At 37.5% G+C, this 16,860-nt stretch overlaps 1 protein-coding gene across 1 annotated transcript; it reads right to left on the bottom strand.

Annotated features, from left to right (window-relative positions):
• Nucleotides 1–11,194: 11,194 nt before the first annotated feature.
• Nucleotides 11,195–15,417, bottom strand: LOC139740229 (large ribosomal subunit protein uL11m-like). The gene is made up of 4 exons (XM_071650813.1): nucleotides 15,236–15,417; nucleotides 13,146–13,241; nucleotides 12,430–12,523; nucleotides 11,195–11,554 (listed from the first exon to the last, which is right to left on the bottom strand). The coding sequence occupies exons 1-4, from the start codon at nucleotides 15,368–15,370 to the stop codon at nucleotides 11,301–11,303; spliced, it is 579 nt and encodes a 192-aa protein (XP_071506914.1). The 5' UTR covers nucleotides 15,371–15,417; the 3' UTR covers nucleotides 11,195–11,300.
• Nucleotides 15,418–16,860: the final 1,443 nt, after the last annotated feature.

The following is a 16,860-nucleotide window of genomic DNA, read 5'->3' on the forward strand; positions in this document are numbered from 1 at the left end:
CAGGTTGAACTGCACTTACATGTTGGTTTGGCAGCTTTATACCACTCAGCGGCACCTTCCTGAATGGTGATGGGAGACAGTATTTGTGAGCGGAAGCGTCATATCACAATCGATTTTTGGGTTTAAGCAGAATAAAGAAAACATGTAAAGTACATTTCATTTTTTTCTTTTTACAGCAGCATATTTTTATTTAAGTGATTGTTTACTGAACTCTGTATTTGACATGGATTTCTTTTGTCCTGTCGCATGGATAATACACATTTGTCAAGCGACTGTGTTGAAGCTGACTTCAATCAATATGTTTTAGCACGCCTGGACGACTGTACACCAGCCTGTAACAGAGACATTATGTAAATAACCATGGCAACACTAGCTTGTACTGATTCGACGGGGAGAATGTAAGTTACGTCACTGTATAGTCTGCACCTATCAATCCCATAATTATTTATTTTAATGGATAAAGTGTACAGTGTCTTGTACAGACTTTTTTTCCACAAAGTGTTTCTATTATAGATATACATATACTTCTATATATTATATATATATATTTCGAACCGAGTATATATATATTTCTGAGACCGGAAGAAATAGAAAAGCCGAATAAACAATCGCTATTGTATACATAATGCGATGTAGTGTAAACACAATGTGAACTTTGTAGGTAGCTTGGACCAAACGTTCTGTCATTCCTGCAAAATAATAGAAATAACACACAAAATCATCCTTAGAATGTAATAGACCATCGTAATGTTGCAGTGTTCTCAAATGCAGGCGTGTGCCATTTAATCTGTATTATAATGCGCATCTGGTTTTGCAGCATATCGTGAGCTTGAGGAAAGTGTTTGTGTGAAAATGAATCAATCGCCTAACCATGTTCTAATAATCGTTGATGAAGAAAAACTTCACTATGCAGCATGGATCATTTTATGAGCATAGTAAAAATGCAAAAATAAGTGGCATTCCAGACGTCATATCTTGTGAAGATTCACAACATTATGCATGGAAAGATGAAGTAACATGCAATCCCAACGTGTAGTATTCCTTCGCATCGCCTATTTCATTTTGCGGTAATACAGCTGGAAAAAAAAACATACCGCAAACAATTTTCAGATAATTTCACTGCAGATGAAAAGAACGTTGAAGGGTGTGTACAGTTCTGGTCGAGGTGAGGATTTAGCTTTTAACATTTTGCGAGATATTCAGAAGCCACTCTATGAGATGTCAAAGAGCATGCAATTCTAAAAGGTATCAGAAGTTTATTTGGTGAAAATCGGTTTTGAAATGGCTGAGATATCAAAAAACAATGTGAAACAAAGAGATCCTAATAAAGTTGTGGCACGTCGCCTTTTATTATTATCACTTTTTTGGATATCTCAGCCATTTCAAAACCAATTTTCATCAAAGAAACGTTGAATTCTTTTTAAAATTACATACTCTTTCATATTTCATAAGAGGTTTCTCATTATCTCACTTAGAAATGTTCAAAACATGAATCCCTTACCTCAACCAGTACTGTACAGTCCCTTTAATTTCTATATTGCAAGTGTTCTCAAACACATATAATCATGGACATGGTCAGGGCACAACGCCAGCACAACAGTGAACTTTCACGAATGGAAACTACTTAAGAAAACACATGGAATTTGTCATTATTTACGAGGCGATTCATCATTCATTGAGATGCTACAGGTTGCAAATTGTTCACGTTTTAAGTGATCAAAAGTTTATGCTATTTTCAGAAATCAAAATTGCGTTTTGATATCACTTTGAATGACATTTGCTTCTGACTTGACGATGCCCCTAGGCCTACTTTAGACGTTTTGAAATGACAAGTAGATAGTATATATGTCTATATTGATAATTTGTTTGCATCAGTTGTTCATGTTAATGATAAGTTGATCAGGATGTGTTTTTTTTTATAATCGAAAATTCTTGTTTCCTATTTTACATGGTTTGATACACATTCCTTTACTGTCGAAATTCTGCTCTATGTATTTTCAGTGTCTCTGTCTCTCCTCTCATTCTACCATCTTTCTCCGATCTCCTTTGTGACGTAAGATATGGAAGTATCCGATTCCGAATTACTGAACAAACTTCTGAGCTGCGAGAGCAATTTGATACAAGGAAAATACAATGAAGGGGAATAAGACCGTGTCACAAAACCATGAGGTAGCGGCATGTGAGATCATTTGAGTTCGTCAGAAAAAAAAACAAACAAACAAACAAACAAACAAACAAATAAACCATAATTGAATTAAATTGAATAAAAAAATCGATCACAAATATCCTTACTTGTGTTGCCCCAGAAACTTGACATCAAAGATCATGAAAGCATATATTTCATCGGATTCTTTGCCCTGTCACAATGTAATCACTAACTTGGAAGTTCACACGAGACCTTATTTCGCTGATATGAGGCGGGGAAAAAAAAGGGTACTGGAGAGGTCATTGCCTCCAAAATTTGGATGTAGAATCGGGATATAGATCTCAGAAGCCAAATAAGTTGACAAGTTGTGAGCATTCATCATGCTCATGACTTATTCCCGAAGAAATCGAATCGTAAGGGCTATGAATTCATGGAAGATGCAGGTTGACATATACAATTCAAAATCTGGTACGCATTTCTTTATTGCTACTATATTGTAATCTCAGGAAACATGGACAGGGACGCACTCACATACAATCATCACACACATCCTCGCTGAACAAATGAGCAATGTATCATGTATAGTCACTGGGATTGAAATGGATATTTGTTCTGTTTGTTACTTTTTTTTTCATTTTTGTTATTTTGAAGCCGGTCAGATATTCAAGACTCGAATATGAGCCGTCACTTGAAAATGTTTGTTCAATGCCATTTAATCGGCGGATTAGAATGACGATTTCAAACAACGCATCTTTTTGTCTATGTTATTATACGATTGATCATAATTATAACTCTCTCATTTTGTTGCGCTTACAATATTAGTAGGCGATTTACCCGCTCAGCTGCATCTCTGCTAGTATGACTAGATAACATTGATTGTGTGATCTGCAGAACATCATTCTCTTTCTTGGCTCAACCTGCAATGTATAGTAAATGGATGTATTCATGTTTACACTTTCCTACGCAAGCGTACAGCAAAATATTTTACTTTCTCGTAATGGACAACCATTCTGGAATACAAACTGTACAGTTTATCTTTTTATATTTAAATCGTATTCATGGCGGGTTCAATAAATATTTTGAATTATTGAACTATTTGGAATCCTGCGTCAGTGTCGTCGAGAGTTGGCGTGCTTTATACCTTATTTTATGGTCATTGTAAATGATATCAACATCACGATCATTATAACAACAGAATTATCTGAAGATGCATACATGATATTTTGTACTTATAACCGTACATATATCAACTGGGATAATGAATGGAAGAGATTACATACCAGGAATGAAGACAGGAAGAGAGAGAGAGAGGGGGGGGGGGCGGGGGGGGGGGGCGGGGGGGGGGAGAGAAAAAAAAAGGGGGGTGGAGAAAGTAAGCTGATGTGACAATATCCAGAATATATGCATCATCTGCAAAGAATCAGTTTAGGAAAACAAAAATATTATGGTTGCAATTTCACAGCAATCTAATACAGTGTTCTATGCACACGATCACACATAAACACACACACACACACACACACACACACACACACACACACACACACACACACACACACACACACACACACACACACACACACACACACACACACACACACTTAAACCAAACCAACATGTAGCAGGACTCAAGGTGTAGTCATTTAACATAATTACGTTTTGACGCAAAACAACATAAGACAAACACATTCTCCTCACACTATTGTCACAATTGAGTGAACGCACATACCTTGGCTTGTTTTTTCCATGTAGTCATAAACGTCTGCTGTTAGGTCTAATGCTACAGCACTGTTTGATTGATTTGATTTGTCTTTTTTTTTTCTTCTCTCTCCGAACGTTACACTCTGCATTGTTTTCTGTGTATGGTATTTCCAGCGAGGTTCTTGAAAGATAACAGAACATGTGCCCAAGAAAGGGCGCTGCCAAGCATGCAAGTCCGTTGCCTTTATTGCAGCTTGTACTGTTCCTATGGATGAGCTCATGTGGAATGAAGTTGTATTTTTTGCCGATACAGTGAGCAATTATGCAAATGCAATTGGAAGCTAGTACATTGGAGTCAACTCGGCAGCAATAACGCGTCGATTTCTCGAGATAGGGGAAAAAAACAGGTTGGCATGATGAAAGAAGAGAGAGAGAAAAAAAATGGCGGAAATATTTATGTCAAGCATACTTGACGGAAACGTCGTGTGTTTATTCGCTGGGGTTCTGCCGTGTACTGCTGGCTGTGAAGCAAAGAGCCACATGGCGTGTTATTGAGATTATCCTGTCACGAAAACATGTACCTCTCAGCATGCTTCTGACATAGTCCTCCTTTTGGGGGGTTGCGATGCACGAATGAAAGCTAGATTTGTGAATTGAGCTTGACTTCCCTTCCATAATGGTTGAGCGGTCGCCGCTTCATAGGCATTGCACAGCGCGGACCGCTGATCGAGTTACAGGGTTATCTAACGTCGATATGGAATGTGGAACGTAAACAGCGCTTGTGCTTGTGTCGGCTTTCTCGCTCGGTCAACAGCGAGTTTAAACATTTTCCGTTCTATAGTTGATAGTCTGTATGTTTCAAATTGAATTAAACGGAATACATGATCATAAAATAATCTACACAAACATTGTGCCTCATTGAATTCAAACATCCCAATAACTGTACCTAATAGCCCCAATATCACACAGCTATTATAAATACAACAAAAACGTACCCCCTATATGGGGGTCTGTGAAATATTCTGTTTTTGGTGCATGTTTAAGTTGTTGTTTTGTCATCTACACTTTGACCCGCTCACAACAGTTGAGTAGGCCTACTATCCTGACACTTTTCAAGATTTCTTACAGTTAGTTGGGCGAGCTCAATTTTGGGGCAAAATGTCTATGTTCAGGGGCGGATCCAGGAATTCTGTTTGCGCCACCCTCTGGATCCGCCACTGATGTTGTTCAACCCTTATGACTACAAAATCGATTCAGTTTATCGAGAGAATCGACATCAGGGGACCCGTTGCATAAAAGTTACCATAATTGTAACTTTTATGCAACGGGCCCCTGATAATGGCTACCAACTTGTAACAGCACGTTGTATGAACACAAGAGGGAGCCATTGTGTTGTGGTTGAGTGAGCACACTGTTAAGATGGAACAAGAAGACAGTGCTGATTACGTGATGTTAATGTTATAAGGGGCTCAAAAGATGAATGAAAAAAACAAAACAAAACAAAACAGAAACAGCACTTAAACATTCACCAGAAACGGAATGTTTCAATCACACCTAAAAATGACTGACGTAACTTTTGAAAAGAAAATACGCAGAGAATTCAACATATTTTCATATTTCTAGCAAATTGAGAGGAGCAATTGACTTAGCTCTGTCAGAAAGTAGGGAGAACAATATTGGCGTCTCAGTAACAAGTGGAGGGAATGTTTGCATTTCATGATATATGATATTTTGAGGAATTTTCTTTATACTTTCGTTATCTTGTTGTACATATTATGTGACATCACAAACTAGAAGTCATCTCAATCAGCAATAGCTGCACAGAAACTTGTAAAAATTTGTAACTTTGGAACGGATTATCCAGTTTTCGTCAAACTTTCAGTGGTGTGTTCTACTAATATTACTGCATTTACTCAATTCACACATTCTATTTGGTGAACTTGTCCTAAAATGTGTATTTATTCATGCATGACTCAACAGATCACCTTCATTTTTATTCAGAAGTTAGTCAATAAGTGTAGAAAATCAATATCCCTGCCAAGCTATTTTGCAATAAACCTATTTGCTCAAAATGTACACTACCTTTTCATCAAGGGGGGGGGGGGGGGTGCAGGGGTTTTACCTTTTTGTGTGTATATCTGGAGAATTTACAGAATTTGCATACCACCTAACAATTATTTGACAAATAACCATCTATTCAGACATGATAAGAGAGCAAGATTACAATGTTCACATCAGGAAGATATTTTAATATCTAACAATTATTGAAACAGATGTTACCAAAAATCTTATCTCTGTCATTTTTTTATTCCATCATTTATAATTGTCTTCAGATTGATAGGTCCTTAGTCATTATGACGATGCAATGACAATAACAATAATAAACATTCAAGATACCATATCATGGTTCAAAAGCATGATAACGTTTTCATGATTAGCATTTTCATCATCATTTTTGAGGACTTACAACACACATCCACACACATACATACCTAAACACACATACACATACACATACACACACAGACAGACATTTACACACACACACACACACACACACACAAAATGTAGAGATAAAAATCTCCTTGTGCAAGTGTGATGTAGTGTGGACAGTGGAAGAATTGACAAACAAGTAAAAATTGATCTGGGCCCTGTTTTATGAAGAGTTGAAATTGATTATATAGTTGATTTCAACTGTAAGTCTGTGGCAGCCTGTGTGGTAAGGAAATTTAAAATCACTTTTATCTTTTATAAAACGGGGCCCTGATGACACAAGAGGACAATTATGGGCTCTAAGTATTTACAAATATATATATACATATATATATATATATATATATATATATATATATATATATATATATATATATATATATATTTCTGTCCCACTTCCTTATTTCCAACCGTAGATACAGTATGTCCCCCAAAAAAATTACGATCAAATTTTCGAATTGATAACACCCAAAATGATAAACTGTATAAATGCTACTTCAGGGTCTTAAAATATAACATCTTAGCTCTATTTTGCAGAAAACCCCATTCAATTTGGTTAGGCGGTCACAGAGAAATGTGTAAAGTTGTAAAGCTTTAAGCATGTCAAGAGTCTGATTCTTCCAAGTTTAGCACTTCAATGCTTTTGTGTGTGAATACAATAGACAGAACTTGAAGGGAAGAGATTCTTGACATCCTTTACAAAATTCCTCATTTCTCTTTGACCACCGAAGCAAATCGAATGGGGCTTTCTGTAAGATGTGGGCAATGAGTTATAGTTTCGTACCCTGAATTTGTATTTGGATTGATTCACTATTTTTAAAGATATCATTGCGGAGGTTCCCGTTGTAATTTTTTTTTGGGGGGACATACGGTATACTAAGATATCTTTATGTTTCCAACACATTCACGATGCGTTTCTGTGAGGGATGTAAATACAGGCTGCCAATAAGGATTTTCCAACATCAAAAGGAAATTTTCCTGCATTTCACCCTTGAAATCAGCATGCAGACATAATTTTGCGTGATGTAATTAACGCATTTTGACAAGTCGTGACAGATCAGGCAGAGAACGCATGTTGGAGGTCGTAACAAACAACCTCTTTACTCTGTTGTCTTACTCTTGTCTTCTTCATAATAATTTTCACCACTCTTGCAGAAACTCATGGTGTTAGTGCATCACATAGACTTCAGCGCATATCCAATGTACAAAAGAGTTGCACGTGACTTGAGAGAATTGTTCAAAAAAGCATCAGCCATTGGATTGTGATGAATATAACAAAACATGTAGCAGAGATCAGATGCATCAAAGTCAAATGTCCTTGAGACTAAACTTTTTGTGATATCTTTCAGTGATGTTCCAAAGATTATGTAAATTTGATTGATGATACTCCCTGTGACATGTATTAGCAGTTCTACATTGCATTACCCCATTTTATGCAGGGTTCAATTTTACATCATGTCCAAACTGGCTTTATCAAATTTAAGGTTAAGGTTTCATCACCACCAGAACTTAAATTAACAAGTTCTGGAAGTTGTGGAATTTCAATGTTTTCAATTGTTATGAGAGTGACACTATTAGCAACTGCACATACCAATGAAATGAGGATATGACATCATGGCTCTGCTAATCTTCCTTTGACCTACACACAAAACCTTTTCTCAAGTTCTTTTATTGCTGACATGGAGTCAAAAGAGTGTATCCTTCACAACAAATGCTTGCATTGCAATAACCTGGCAAAGATTTTTTTTTCTTTTTTTCATGAAGTTGTTAAATAATGCACCAGAATCAATTTCATGCATAAACAAATCTGGGTGACATCATCACCTCTGCTGACTTCACATAATCAGGTCCCATTGTATTGCATATACATATCTTGGAAAACATGATGCCCATCAATGTTCACTCTCACAACACAACATACTATCATGTAGCATCCACGTAATCACATGCATTGGATAAACACATGCACAGATTCACACAATCACACAAATACATAGGATAAGCACACACACACACATATACACCATATACACATAATGCAGACACACACACCTACATGTAGGTTGCATAAAACTCATTTGATTTTCAAGGAAGCCACGATTCATGCTGAATTTATTCACACATTCAGCATACAGATATGCAAGACACAGCCAAGAAAAGCACTTTTTGGATGCATACACTTTCCTGACATTCAAGGAAGACAATCTTCCTCATAATTCTATTTTTCATTCATATCTGCGGCAAATATGAGGCAAATTATTCATCACATAATATTCAAAAGTCCTGCCTCGCAAGTAAAGCGACTACATGTACAAAAAGTCTGAACATGTTCTATCTACTGACCAGTAATAGCAACCCTCAGTGACTGGTGACATTCCAAATTAAATGAAAATATTTTTGACAGAATTCTGTGTGATAAAAGCATGTAAAGGGTTAATAGTGAATATGAGAATTAAATATAGTAGAGCCTTGATTCAACAAGTTCAGACATGTGAGATACCTGATATAACAATGTTATTTTGCAGGTTCCATTCCTTTAATATTCTTTTGTTTTTATCCCTTATATAACAAGATACCATACATAATGGCCTGAATTCACAAAGGTGGTTCAAATCTAGACCATGGTTTATGCAAATTTCTTCTGGGTGAATATGATTGACAGACCATGTACGGCAACAGACGTCCAGTAACAAATGGTAATTGATAAGAGTATGTCACAGGTACGCCTATTTCACGCTTAGTTTAGACCATGGTCTAAATCTAAACAACCTTTGTGAATTCAGGCCATACAGGAAATTTCAGTGGTCTCAACTAAACAAGGTTTCCCTGTTTGAGTACTCCAGACATATTTATTACCAAGCCAAGTTGTCAGGCCACTCCATCTTTGCCTTAGTAAGTCAAGAAATAATTTTCATCCTGAGAGCAACTCCAAGCTGTTCATATATTTTAATATTCCATCACTTTCCTGCCATGCTGCCCACTCTTCCAATGGCTAATCTAACGATGTCATGATCCAACAATACATAACTCTATATCATGTTTCTCAGCATAGCATAGTCTCTGTCCCAAGGAAAAAAAAAAAAAAAAACTTACCAAAATGTACATTGCTATCACTTTTAATACCTTGGAAACTTTTCTTTGTGGAGCTGTCTTACAATGAAAAAGTACTCAAGGCATTCAAGAAAGCCATTTATGCTCTAACTAACAAGGGTGTACAAATTTACACAATCTGGGCCCTGTTTTATGAAAAGTTATAATTGCCTACTGTAAAAGTGAATATTTTCGCACGACTAATTTTTCGCACTTGACAGGACAAGGAGAGTTTCGCGTGTTTTTAATTCCGCGGAATCAAGACACCACGCAAAGGAACACATGGCAAGCAAAAATAATCGCGTGCTTTTATCTTCGCGCTAGTTTCTGGTTGCGCGAAATGCGCGAAAATTTCAACACCGTGAAAATTTCCACTTTTACAGTATATAGATGATTTCTATGGTAAGTCTATGGCAGCCTGTGAGGTAAGAAAATTTATAAAAGATTACATCTTTGATAAAATGGGGCCCTGAGAGCAGAGAACTTCATACTATTATTGTGCAAAACGTGTAAGAAGTATTTCTGCAAATTTTTTATGCATGCTTTAGTAAGTATTGGAAATTGATTAGGAATGAAGAAATCACACTGACTAAAGAAAGACAATACCCTGTACAAATTACAAAGTACTTGTATCTTCCCTCTATTCATTTCACATATAAAACAAGAAAAGTGTTGAAATTGGAGTTTGACTCTTTGATACATTTTTTAATGCTTTGGACATCTATCAGCAGCCTTGAAGAAATAAATATATGTCAAGTTTCTCACATATTATACACAGGGGCAATATATTCATTGTTGGTATAGTTGTATATATGCAAACAACTTGATATCACTTAAAATTGCATTGAGCCTTCTCCCATCCTGATGCATTCTTCTCACAGATATTCCTCCCACTTGCTCTATTTGGCATTCAAGTAAAAGACCACATACTTTCATCAGGCAAGTTGTCATTCATTTTACTTGGTACTCTCAAAATAAATTTCAGTTGCCCAAACAAAAGCAAGCAAGTAATTGCTTCATTTGACTTTTACCAATGATTTCACAAAATATAACTGTTCATGTATCAGACCAAAAGCATGTCATGGTGAAGACAGAAGAGAGTCAAATATCAAAAGCCGCAGCCACACTGACAAAACTTTTGACTCAGACTAGGAAGATTTCCTGAACCTCTGCATATCTTATCAAAGTTTTTGCAGTTTGAACGCACGCAGCTAAAACTTCATTAAGTCTGTCAGATCAGTCCATTCCCTGTTTGTGGGGGCTCAGATGCTGTCAGGCGGTGTGAGCATTCTTCTTTGTTGTACACTAGTGACCCAAACCTTGAGAACTTATCAAGATTGGACAAGCAAACCTCATAAAGCGTTCTCAAAGTTACATTTTGAGAAGTTTTGCCTTTGTGACTGTGCCTAAAGATTATTTCTCAATCAAATTTTTTATTTGCATGGGTTCTTTGTGGAAAGCCTATTACAGAAACCAATAAATCCCCCTCTCCCCCCCCCCCCCCCAAAAAAAAAGAACATACAAAACTTAACACAAATCCAAATGACAGCCTTCCTTTCAGGAGATGCAGCATCAAACACTATGGGCCGATGCATTATTCAATATCCTTTAGTCATTATGGGAAGCTCTCTCAAGCCTGCAAGGCCATTGATATAAAAAGACCATTTGCAAGCGCAACGAATGATGCTCACAAACCACCACACTTGTTCTTCATATCAAATCCTGAGTTGAACCCTAAGAGGGGGGAGGCATTGTTGATCAGCTCTCTAAACACTCATCATGTCAGTCTGGTTGCCTGGCAACAGCTCTCCTGAGAGGAGGACCTGGTGGAGCCACCTTACCATCACGCTGGGGATGACGTGTAGTGTCTTCACTTTGCGTTCGCCTTTTCTGCCGCCATTTCCTCTTCAATCACTCGCCGCGTTTCTGCGACGTCCTCCATGAATGTCCTCATCTCCTCCTCTTCCAGTCGTGGCACAACCTTGATGCCGATGGAGCGGGCTGAACCAACGGTCAGCTTGCAGATGTTCTCCAGCTGCTTCCCCTCCAAGCTCTCATCATGGCTCTTGATCTTGGCTATCTCGTAGATGTGTTTCAGGGACAGCATGCCAAATTCCTGTTTGCCTGTTAAAACAGACCAAGAATTAGTATGCTCACTTTATACACACTACTGCTCTCCTCCCATAGTGATCCATGTGCTTCTTATGCATCAACTGGCCTCATGTACTTATAATAAGCAAAATGGCAATTACTAGTCTTGAACTAAAATGACTAAATTGCACACTGTGATTGATTTGACCTTATGATTGACTTGATTTTCAAATGCATATCTTGGAAACTAGTTCATTCATTATACTGTACTCTTCATAGATTTTTACTTTTTTTTAAACACACTGAATTTTTTTTGACAAATTATGCCACAAAAACATTCTCTTGATTATGATTCATACAAGAGAAAAGGATGTCAGAGACATCTTTCCCTGAATTGGCACCTAAAAATAAAAGACATTCTCTACAATAAAAAAAAAAAAAAACCACCAAAACCCCTAAACACATTGACAGCAAATTTTAAAAGATCAGTCTCTCTTTCTCTCTCAAAGTAGTATATTTCTGTATTCGTGCAGACTTAATAATTCAACCAGTTCCATTTAATCTTTTTCCAATATAAAATTTGCAGTAAATTTTTAGAGTTGCCAATTCATAGATAATAAGATGCTAATTGTGTCAGCAAAATTATCCCAGGACATGACACTACTACTACAAAAGTAGAAATTGCAGCACAAGTATTTTTTTTTTTCCATTGGGCTGAGTAATTGCGTATGTTTTTTATTCTGTGGAATCAAAACATTAAGTAGTAGTACATAGGGAAAGAAAAAAAAAAATTGCATCCCTATATTTTCATGCAAATTGTGTGAAATGCGAGAAAATTTTCATTTTTACAGTAGCAAGATGCTGATGTTGGGGGGGGGGGGGGGGGGAGGTTAAGAGGAGTAAGGTACCCGGAGAATGTGCTCCTTTCTTCATACCAGCAGCCTGCTTTAGGAAGTAGGATATTGGTGGTGAGGAGAATTTGATGGAATAGGTTCTGTCCGGCTGTGAAACAATAAAAACACAAACTCACTTGAACATGGTTGCAAAGATAAAACTGATGTTCATGTTGATCTTTGAGGTCTTTCTTTTACCACTCTGAGTAATAATGTGATACAACAAAACGCCCAAAATTGCTACAGTGATGTAGTCTGGGACAACTGCAAGCATTTATCTCTCTTTGCCTGACTAGTCTATGTTGCAAATCTGCAGTTTGCAGGCAGAATACTGTAATGTAATGGAGTGCTACATGAAATGAACATGAAATTCCCATGGTGACACAATAATTTTTTTTTTTCTTAACTGTAGCAAAAAAAAAAAAAAAAAAGAAGCTGCTGAAAACTGCTTATCCAATAGTGGCGAGCCAATGGAGTAAATTGTTTGTTTGTTTTTTTGCCTCTGACGAAGATTCTGCTAGGATCAAAAACTCAGGCTCCTTTTGACTTCTGTTTTTTTTTTTAACTGATAGAATAGAGTGTCATTTACACTTGGAAAAATGGCAAAGGAATGTGATATATACATATGTAATCATCTTTTAGTAGATATCATATATTCTATGTCCTCCTTTTATACAACTGTATAATACTTTATGCAGACTTTTGGAAAGGAAGAAAGTGGAAATACTCACATTGATGTATATCTTGGATGGCAAAGGAATCCCTTCCTTTATGTGTTTTGTTTTCTCATTGAAATCCTTGCAAAACTGTCCTATGGCAACACCCCTCTGAAAATAAAAGAAATGAATCAGAAAATGGAACTTTCATTTGAATAGACTACAAAAATACGGCAAACTGACTGCCATTTCACTGACACAACAAAGGATTCATTAAGGAATTTTCACTGGCACCTCCACTGTGATCATTTTGTCAAGAAAGATGTTGATTTTAATTTACAAATGATAGTGGCAGTTAGACTCCAAGCAAGCATTTCCTCTTGTGAAATATGTACACGGTTGTATATGACTGGGTTGGGCTCAGTTTTATCTATTGATGATCTTTAAAATCAGAATAACTATCAGTAAAGCAGCAATACTATAGGGATATCTCATGTCATTAAAAACTAGAAATGTCGCTATGGCGACTGATGCCTCCGCCATAATGCATGATTCTCCCAATAGGTGCATAGTACAATGTCTTTACAATGTGTGATGACAGTGTCACATAATTCCCAAAATATTGAAATGACAGGTTTGTCAGAAATATCTTGAATGTTCACTTTCCTTGAACTAGGTTTACTATAATTGTCTAAGAGTGCAGGTAAAAGTATTTGGGGTATTGAGGATTTTTACTTGACTCCTGACTGACCCTTTTATAAGTTTATGCATTGAGTAATTTTCAAGGTATGAAGAAAGAGTGTAATTACAGTATAAAATAGATTTTTTTTTTTTTTTTTGCATTTAAACCTGGCCTTTGGCCCTTGACCTTTGACCTTCTGGCTGGAAATTTCCAAGAGAATCTCCATTAGGTAATGTACACAGTATTAAGTTTTAAAAATAATAATGCAAGCATTGCATCTATACTAGTATATGAAGGAAATAGTAAAATTTTGAGGAGTTGACCTTGACCTTTGACCCCTGAATATTGACCCATGACCCCTAAATTCCCTAGATAATACCTGCCAGTCAGAACATGCGTATGTACCAAGTTCCATGAAGATAGATTGAACCATTTGAGAGAAAAGTGAAATTGTAACATTTTCACCTAACCTTTGACCTTATGACATGGAACTCTTTATGGAGAATCTTTACGCAGTAGTACATGTCTACACTAAGTTTCAAGAAAATACCTTTGGGCTTTGCATGGATATGGGGGAAATAGCAACATTTTTAGCATTTGACCTTGATCTTTGACCTTTGACCTCTGTCCGATTTCACTCAAAAATCAATCAAGTAATTATTCCATCATACATCATCCTCAGACAAAGTTTGGTGAAATTTGCTTGATCCACTCTTGAGTTATCGCGTAAACGGATATAATCTTATGATTTGACCTTGACCTATGACCTTTGGCCTTTGGCCGATTTCACCCAAAATCTAATCAAGTAATTGCCCCATCCTACTTTATACTTGGACCAGGTTTGGTAAAATTCCAGCTAATATTATTCAAGTTATCGCGTAAACAAATGCGGACGGACGTACGTACGGACGGACAACCCGGAAAATTAATGCCTCCGACATCCTTTGGGCGGAGGCATAAAGAAGTGAAAAGAAAAGGTTTGTATTAAAAGATAAATACACAAATTCTTGTGTAGATCATAGGATGCTAAGTAAGCAACTCCTGGGTGGCTTACACCAAGCAGGGGTTTGTATACACGAAAGAGATGGATTTGCACCAGACATTTTCTTCATCTCTTTTGTTTAAGCCTTTACAGTGTACCTTTGATTATTTTGGAGGGCAACCTATTTTTTTTTTCCAAGAGGGTCCCAGAGTTTCTTTTCTTTTTTCTTTATCTTTTTTTTTTAAAATATGAGATTAGTGTGTGAGTGGTGTGGGGTATGTAGAGAGCCAAGATACCCCTCCATTTACCTCATACCACTCATTGAGCAATGAGACAGCATTACATCAACAGAAACACTGCTCATCTGGTTGTTTGTTGTCTTCTTTACATTACTTGTTAGCTGTGGAAGGACATAGGCCTACATGTACATCAGGTAGCATGCATTGTGTGAGGTGAGAGATAGAGGAGCCATTTAGGACCACTTCAAGCAGATTTTCTCACCTGTCCAAGGACTGGTCCCAGTGGAGGGCCAGGAGCTGCCTGCCCTGCCCTGATGTAGGTCCTAATGACATTCCCCTGAGTTGCTTTCTTTGTCAGATCTTTAGCAGCTTTGGCAGTCTTTGTCGTCCGAGACATTCTCTTGGCTGGTCTTCTACTTCCCGGCTCAGTGAAGCAAATCTCTCCAGATTCTGTATCATTGGAAGCAGAGGTTGGTTAAAATATGATCACTCCAGATTTTGTATACTAAGTCCCTCCTTTACGAGACCATTCTACATTATTTGCATGGATTTCTAGACTCACTTGACTTTGGCTGCCATCCGCTATTTGGGAAAGGCCGGTAAATGCTTTTTTTTTTTTTTTTTCCAAAACTGCTCTCTACTTTGCTCCATTCATTCTTTAGTTTTAGCTGGACACCCTGGATAAATGGCACAGACCAGGTAAGGTCCAGAATGATGATGAGGCAATCATTTTTACAAAATGGCAATCTCAAATTTTCTTTTATACTTGCCCCCTTCAAAACAACTGTATATGGCAACATTAAATGCGGCCAGCAGCCCCATACGCATAGCGTAATGGGGCTGCGCACTGTAGCATTCAGGATCATGACAAGCTAGTATCGCGGATAAACATCAACTTAAAATCGAAAAATTTCTTCAATTTGAAGACTTACCAGAGAAGTTGAAGTATTGACAACAGGGTTCGTGCAACGTTTGGTTCTGTCAATAGTCCCTTTCTGTTCAAATTGATGACTTAATGTGACTCCGTCAAGAGAAACCTGGGAAAGCTACACTGAATTGACGGCCAGCGCATGCGCACAGACATCTTATGGACCAGTCAATGGATTAGAAATTTGTGCGCATGTGCTGGCCGTCAATTCAGTGTGGCTCTCCCAGGTTTCTCTCGACCGAGTCACATTAAGTCATCGATTCGAACAGAAAGGTACTATTGACAGAACCAAACGTTGCACGAACCCTGTTGTCAATACTTCAACTTTACTGGTAAGTCTTCAAATTGAATAAATTTTTCGATTTAAAGTTGATATTTGGGCGCGATACTACCTAGTCATGATCCTGAATGCTACAGTCCGCAGCCCCATTACGCTATGCGTATGGGGCTGCTGGTCGCAGTTATTTTCTTGTTATCTATTAATGTTAGACGAGTTTATAAAATGGTTTCAAGAATGTAGCCAATTGGAAGCACTGAAATGAGTCACGTGTGCGTGCATTATTTTCTTACTATCCTGCACGGCCGTGCAAAAAAACGTAAAGTCACTGACGTCACAATGTGATACACTAGCAGTGCACACTCAATCAGTTGTTACAAGTGCGTCGCGCGCTACTATACACGCTGTCAATCCTGTAAACAACTTCTAGTTCGGGCCGCGTGCCAGCCGGCCTTTCTTGTATGTGCATAACATGTGGCGTATACCGCATACATCACGTATCTATACTCTAATCTATAGGGGCCTACGTACAGTACTTATATGTGCGGGATTTCCGAGTGCGACGTGCGTAAATGTTTGGGACGAACATCTTCGGACATCTCGATTCGGACATCTTGACTTTTGAGTGAGTGCTACATGTAGCTGACTGGTATTGACCCACAAAAAGGTAACGTTACATGAA

This window comes from Diadema antillarum, unplaced genomic scaffold (genome assembly GCF_040938485.1).
Source record: "Diadema antillarum isolate AM-2024a unplaced genomic scaffold, OU_Dant_1.0 seq00000843_RagTag, whole genome shotgun sequence".
Lineage (NCBI taxonomy): Eukaryota > Metazoa > Echinodermata > Echinoidea > Diadematoida > Diadematidae > Diadema > Diadema antillarum.